General features: G+C 40.1%; 1 protein-coding gene across 1 annotated transcript in view; it reads right to left on the bottom strand.

The window, feature by feature from the left end:
* LOC311223569 (microtubule-associated serine/threonine-protein kinase 2-like) overlaps positions 1 to 7,500 on the bottom strand; it is a 465,967-nt gene that overhangs the window by 67,260 nt on the left and 391,207 nt on the right. Inside the window, exon 10 of the mRNA XM_084308349.1 lies at positions 7,330 to 7,455. Coding sequence (XP_084164475.1) covers positions 7,330 to 7,455 — 126 coding nt within the window. The remainder of the gene's footprint in view (positions 1 to 7,329; positions 7,456 to 7,500) is intronic.

Here is a 7,500-nt window from a genome sequence, read left to right as displayed (position 1 = left end):
GTAAGTAAGTAAGTAAGTATTTATAAAGCACCTTTCATACATGTCATGTAGCTCAAAGTGCTGTACACAATTATAGGCATATATAACGATAAAAGCAATAAAGTCATAGTGATCAGTTAAGATCAATGTTAAGAAAAAAAATATAATAATAATAATAATAGTAACGTAAAAATGAAAATAACGTAAAAACAGTCATTTGCTTACCAGTTTGGGAGAACAGGTCCGCACAAACATTTTCGCTCAGTGGCAACCGGAAGTGCACTAAACCAATGCACTTGTATGGTAGGTAGCAATGTTTAGGTCTTATAATGCTAGTGTAGTTACGTTTTTATCAGTGGTCATAGTTGGGTCCATAGTGCTTTACCAAGTCCCACGGATCCATCAGTGGCCGTGTATTGTGTGCGTATGTACCCGTTTGCTCATGTGGTCAGTGGCCAGAGTTGGGTCCACAGGACTTATCCAAGTCCCATGGACCCATCAGTGGCCGCGTCTTGTGGTAGAAAGAAAGAAAAAGAAAAACGTATAAAGAAAACAGTCTAAAGTTTGAAAGTTTGGGAGGTCCGCAAAAACACGCCTTCAGCTCAGAAGCTGAGGCGTGTCAAAAACTTTTGAAAAACTGGAGGCGTGTCTCCTATTGTACCCATTCCTTCATCTAAGAAGTTTGAAAGTTTGGGAGGTCCGCAAAAACACGCCTTCAGCTCAGAAGCTGAGGCGTGTCAAAAACTTTTGAAAAACTGGAGGCGTGTCTCCTATTGTACCCATTCCTTCATCTAAAAAGTTTGAAAGTTTGGGAGGTCCGCAAAAACACACCTTCAGCTCAGAAGCTGAGGCGTGTCAAAAACGTTTGAAAAACTGGAGGCGTGTCTCCTATTGTACCCATTCCTTCATCTAAAAAGTTTGAAAGTTTGGGAGGTCCGCAAAAACACGCCTTCAGCTCAGAAGCTGAGGCGTGTCAAAAACGTTTGAAAAACTGGAGGCGTGTCTCCTATGTACCCGTTCCTTCATCTAAAAAGTTGGGTCCACAAGGCTTATCCTAGCCTCATGGATCCATCAGGTTTTTCCAAGCCATAACTATTTGTAAGCTAGACTGTATAGGTACGTTTTTAATTTTCCTTTAAAAATGTGTATAGAGCTGGCGTTTCTGATGTGTGTTGGTAGTGTGTTCCATAGTTTTGGGGCATAGTTGGCAAATGCCATACTTCCTATCCTTTTTTGGTTTCTGGGCGTGTCTAGTAAACCTGTAGTGGATGACCGTAGCGTTCTTGAGGGCAGATAACTAACTAGGGAATTTGCTATGTATTTTGGGCCTTGCTCATTAAGAGCTTTATATGTTAGGAAAAGGACCTTAAAATCAATTCTATGAGTTATTGGAAGCCAGTGCAGAGTGGCCAGGACTGGAGTGATATGTTCTCTTCTCCTTGTATGAGTTAGTAATCGAGCTGCAGAGTTTTGGATAAGCTGAAGCTTCCCAATGGTTGCTTTGGGAAGACCAGTGAACAGTGCATTACAATAGTCAAGCCGACTTGATACAAAAGCATGAATAAGTTTCTCTGCATCCTTTTTATTTACGAAAGGTCTTACTTTCGCTATGTTTCTTAGGTGGAAGAATGACGTTTTCATGGCCTTATTTATATGAGACTTAAAGGTCAGGTCTGAGTCCAAGATGACACCTAGGCTTGTAACCTCAGTCTTTACATAGGATGACAGACTCCCCAGGTTTTTACAAAGCACTTCCCTTTTCGCTTTTGGGCCGATCAATAGGATTTCGGTCTTGCTTTCGTTTAATTTTAGGAAGTTATTGTTCATCCACTTGTTTATTGCTAACAGACAATTTGTAATGGACTGTATGGCTGTAGTGTTATTTGGTTCTGCGGAGATATATAGTTGTGTATCATCAGCATAACTATGGAAGCATACATTGTGGTCTCGAATGATGTCCCCGAGGGGCAGCATATATAGTGAGAAGAGTAATGGACCAAGGCAGCTTCCTTGTGCGACTCCAAAATTGCTGTTATGTTCCTCGGATACATTGTCTCCAAGCTTAACATAGAACCTTCTCCCTTTAATGTATGTTATGAGCCAATTTAGTACATGATCGGAAAAGCCAACCAGTCTTTCTAGACGACTGATCAAGATATTATGGTCAATCGTATCGAACGCTGCACTAAGGTCCAATAGGACAAGAATTGAGACTTTGCCAGCATCGGAGTTTAGCCTGAGGTCGCTAACTATTTTGGTAAGGGCAGTTTCAGTGCTGTGATTTGTTCTGAAACCTGATTGTAGTTCATCCATGATGTTATTATCTTTGAGAAAGGAGTTTATTTGTACTGAGACTATCTTTTCTAATATCTTGCTGATAAATGGAAGGTTCGATATTGGCCTATAGCTTTTTAGTTCGTTTACATCTAAGTTTGTTTTCTTTAGTAGTGGTTTTACTACAGCTGTTTTAAATGCATCTGGAAAAGTGCCTGTTTGAAGAGACATATTTATGATTTCAAGGACATGATTTGAGACACTATCAAACACCCGCTTGAGAAATGCTGTTGGTATAGGATCGAGGCAGGAGGTGGCGGAATTACACTCAGAGACAATCTTACAGAGGTCAGGTAATGTAATACATGTGAATTCCCCCATAGTTATCTCAGGTGGGGTTTCACTCATAGCCAGATCCATATCAGCGGTAATGCTTGCTCTAATCAATGATATTTTTTCATTAAAGAAAACTGCGAACTTTTTGTGGCTGATTGCTGCGGTATATGGGGGGGTGGTATGTTAATCAGCCGGTCAATGGTGGAGAAAAGTACCCTCGAGTTACCCATATTTTCTGAGATCATTTTGGAAAAATATTCCTTTCTCGCAAGTTGTATTGCCTTATTGTATGCGCCCATGGCGTCTTTGTATAAATTAAAGTGAGCTGTGAGTTTGAGTTTCCTCCATTTTCGCTCGGCTATCCTACATTTTCTCTTGTTATCTTTAACATTGGTTTTATTTAGCCATGGAGAGATTCTATCAGTTTTTACCTTTTTAACCTTTAGAGGGGCAACAGTATCTAACACAGTTGACAAGGTGCTGTGGAAGTTTTGCACTTGCTGAAGTGAGACAGACAGAAAGACAAGTGAGACAGACAGCGATAAAGACAAGTGAGACGGACAGAAAATGAAAAAGGAGGAGATATTAACTCTATTTTATCAAACTCATTAGACAAACAACCAGCATCGACCTCAACTCTCTCCTCGATGTCTAGATCACTTAAAAATAATTGTCTTGAAACCGGTATGGTAGATGTGTATGTGTATGTATGTACTTTTAAGAAGTCAGTGATGGAAATGAAAAGTTAGATTTATAATGCAATGATGGTGTTACAACCAAAGCTCTGGTATAAGAAAATGTTTACTACTACTGTACTACACCCAGAGAAGAGAGGTTGACATGTAGTATATTCTGGTTTACCCGTTTATTTATTTATTTTATTATAAATTTTTGTGTGTGGCCCCCACGCCCCTTCCCCAAGCATAGCTGTCTCTTAATGATATGGTACAGACATGATGTTAATTGAGAACGTGATGTAAAGTATATCTGCATATCTGTACTGTCTTGATTTTGTGCTGAATAAAAAAAATATGATACCAGAAAATGAAAAAAAGACAAGTCAGATAGATAGAGAGAAAGACAAGTGAAACAGAGAGAGACAGATAGAAATACAAGTGAGATGGACAGAGAGAAAGAGATGAAGACAAGTGAGACAGACAGAGATGAAGACAAGTGAGACAGACAGAGATGAAGACAAGTGAGACAGACAGAGATGAAGACAAGTGAGACAGACAGAGACATACAGAGATGAAGACAAGTGAGACAGACAGAGATGAAGACAAGTGAGACAGACAGAGATGAAGACAAGTGAGACAGACAGAGATGAAGACAAGTGAGACAGACAGAGATGAAGACAAGTGAGACAGACAGAGATGAAGACAAGTGAGACAGACAGAGATGAAGACATAGAGACATACAGAGAGAAAGACAAGTGAGACAGACAGAGATGAAGACAGGTGAGACAGACAGAAAAAGAAAAAAAAGACAAGTCAGATAGATAGAGAGAAAGACAAGTGAGACAGAGAGAGACAGATAGAAAGACAAGTGAGACAGACAAGTGAGATGGACAAAGAGAAAGACAAGTGAGACAGACAAGTGAGACAGACAGAGATGAAGACAAGTGAGACAGACAGAGATAAAGACAAGTGAGATAGAGAGATAAAGACATAGAGACATACAGAGATGAAGACAAGTGAGACAGACAGAGATAAAGACATAGAGACATACAGAGAGAAAGACAAGTGAGACAGACAGAGATGAAGACAAGTGAGATAGAGAGATAAAGACATAGAGACATATAGAGATGAAGACAAGTGAGACAGACAGAGATGAAGACAAGTGAGACAGAGGTGAGAAGGGCACGTGAGAAAGAGAGAAAGGACACAGGTACACACAGCCACAGTTGGCTGGGAGCCACTGAAGAAAAAGCAAGACAACATCAGGTTTTCCATCAGAGATAGAGACGTCCCAGCTGCACAAGGTGTCCAGATAGGAACACTGTTGGCCCCCTGCTGTTACCAGGGATACTAGTTTTGCTACTTTAATAAACAAATAAATAAATAAATAAATAAATAAATAAATAAATAAATAAATAAATAAATAAATAAATAAATAAATAAATAAATAAATAAATAAATAAATAAATAAATAAATAAATAAAAGCATCACTTGGGACCTAAACAGTTAAAATCCATAGTATTCAGACATCGTCTATATACTATAGAACAGCGGTTCTCAAACTACGGGTCGTGACCCAAAGTGGGGTCGTGGGCAGGTGACAGCAAGTAAAAAAAGAAATTTCAGGCAACATGGCTAAATATGCCTCATTTTATAAATGTGTATTCATAACAGTGCTGTAATTAAATGTTCTAATAAATATGCATGATCAAGTTCAACAACGTGTGCTTTTATTTTAATATTCCTTAATTCCACATTGAAATTACGCGATACATTAACTCATTCAGCGCCAGTCACGATGATAGTCGGGTTAACTCACCGTCGCTTGAGGGGCGACTTCGCAACATCTGGAAGTCTAAACAATATAGCCTTAAAACCAAACTCAGGCTCTACAACAGTAGGATCTGCAACATCTTTTGGCCAAATAGAATCTTGAATGAGGAACTTTATAAGAAGACAGGCAGCTTGCTGTTTTTGGAATACACTGGTCTTTTTCAATGAAGGCCCTGGAACAATAAAATCGGTATGTGACCTGCACATGAACCAGATATGGAAGATCAATAAACCTTCATAACGGATTAATGCCCACCCTTGGATGTGTACGCTTGGCAAAGTTATTTTTAAATTTAAGCAATTGTTCCCTAATTTTTGGGATATCTATAATTTAGTTCTAAACATCTTTTTTCCTTTTGCTCGGTTTTCTGAAATGTTCCAACCTATACATGTTAGTAGAAGGTTCAAATGAGTATACTAATTGAGTAATTTTTTTTTCATATTTTTTTTATTACATTAACGGGAGTGGCTAGGCCACGGGCGACATTCTATTAAATTAGAATTAAAGTTTTAGATCCTATGGCAATTTGCATAGGAAAGTTAAGGATAAATGGCTCATTCTGGGCTAACCGGTGGTGTAAGGGAGGGTGGAGTTGTACGCGAAGGGGGTGTCAAAGGAACACAGGTACCTTGTACGGCTCTTTGAGGGAGGGGGGTTTAGGGGATTATTTGTATATATGTATGTTTTTAAGCTCGGCTCTCAACGGGACCTCAATAATTGGATATGTATCCATTGTGAATTCGTACTCCAGACGCATTACTAACAAGTACACAACAACCTGCATAGATTATGGCTAGTTTGAATATAATGATTTGGAATACTGGGGGAATAAATAAACAACATGAACGCAAAAGCGTGCTCACACTGATGAAAAACAAACAGGTTGATGTGGCTCTTCTAAGCGAAACGCACCTTTTAGTGGAAGACAAAGCAATGCTAGCGGACAACATATATCATAACATTAGCCACTCTTCCTTTGGAACAAGATCCCGTGGAGTTGCTATAGTCGCGAAACGGAAGTTGAATATTGAATTGCAGGACATATGGTCTGATACGGATGGTCGGATAACCATAGCTAAAATTGTATACAGTAACAGGAAAATAGCGTTGGTAGCGGCATATGCCCCAAATCTTTACGAGGCTAACTTCTACGCTACACTTACCAGAACAATGTTAAACTTTCCTGAATACTCATTTATAATTGGCGCGGATTTTAATGCCATTTGGGATCCCGGGATGGATAAATCTTATCACACCTTTTCCAATTATCAGAAAATTCATCTAATTCATCTATGCCCCCCACTGGTCGGTTGTAGTGAGGATAGAAGCCTTGCATCACATGTCCCCTCCGATACACGAGGAGGCAGCCTGTCACATCTTTTCACCAGACAGCGTGGACTCTCAGTGGCGAGGAGTAACGCGTGGGAGGCTCACGCTGCCCCCGCTACTTCCTGATTCTGCTGTGCAGGCGCACCAACCGACCTGTAGGAGTCGCTGTCCACAACGTCCAATCCCCACCCATCGACTTCCACCCGCTGACTCTGCGAAATGAGCCAGTACGACGGCCGGCCCAAGTCGAAGGCAATGCTGAAACTGGGATTCGATACCAGAGTCTCTTGCATTGGTGACGAGCGCAATCTCCGCTACGCCACCCAGCCGCCCTGCCAATAAACATCTTCTGAACTGAACTTGGCGACTCTCATTTTAAAAAGTTACCCTAACGTGTTTAAAATGTATATAGTGCTGCTAGCATCTTAAAAAGTTACCCTAACATGTTTAAAATGTATATAGTGCTGCTATCATCTAACCTGTCTGTATTAAGGGGGTGTTTCAAAAGGTAGGACTACTCAGTTGGTGAGATAACTAATCTCATGTAATTATTCAGGTATACTTATGTATACATGTATATAGTGTATAGTTTGTCAAACGAAACATGTTCTAAACATCGGTTCTTAGAAGTGATTCTATCTCATTGTGACATAATGCTTATATATCACTTATTTCAGGATATATCTTTATAATTATATGACCCCATTGAGGAACATTGCTTCTTGAATCAGCCATCCAAGTCCACAACTATATGGTTTTGTAAAAAAAGAAGAAAAAAACGTTTTTTTTCTTCCAAGCCGATAAGACAAGATGAGCTTTATTGTCCCCCAAGGGGAAAGGACAGTGTTGTAACAGCATAACAATACATCTCCTTTAAAAGATTCGGAAAAACACTCAACTGTAATAAAGTCAGTATCCTCCTCCTCCTCCTCCTCCTCCTCCTCCTCCTCCCAGGTGTGTGTCACCACCTTCCACTCCCTCCTCCTCTCCATCAGCTTCATCAGCTCCTCCTCCTCCAACCTCCTCTGCCACGAGACGCGGGACATGTCTCCACAGAAGACCAGGGATAT

The sequence above is a fragment of the Notolepis coatsorum genome (genome assembly GCF_963971535.1).
Source record: "Notolepis coatsorum genome assembly, chromosome: 2".
Classification (NCBI taxonomy): Eukaryota; Metazoa; Chordata; class Actinopteri; order Aulopiformes; family Paralepididae; genus Notolepis; species Notolepis coatsorum.
This window is presented reverse-complemented; position numbering and strand designations above follow the sequence as displayed.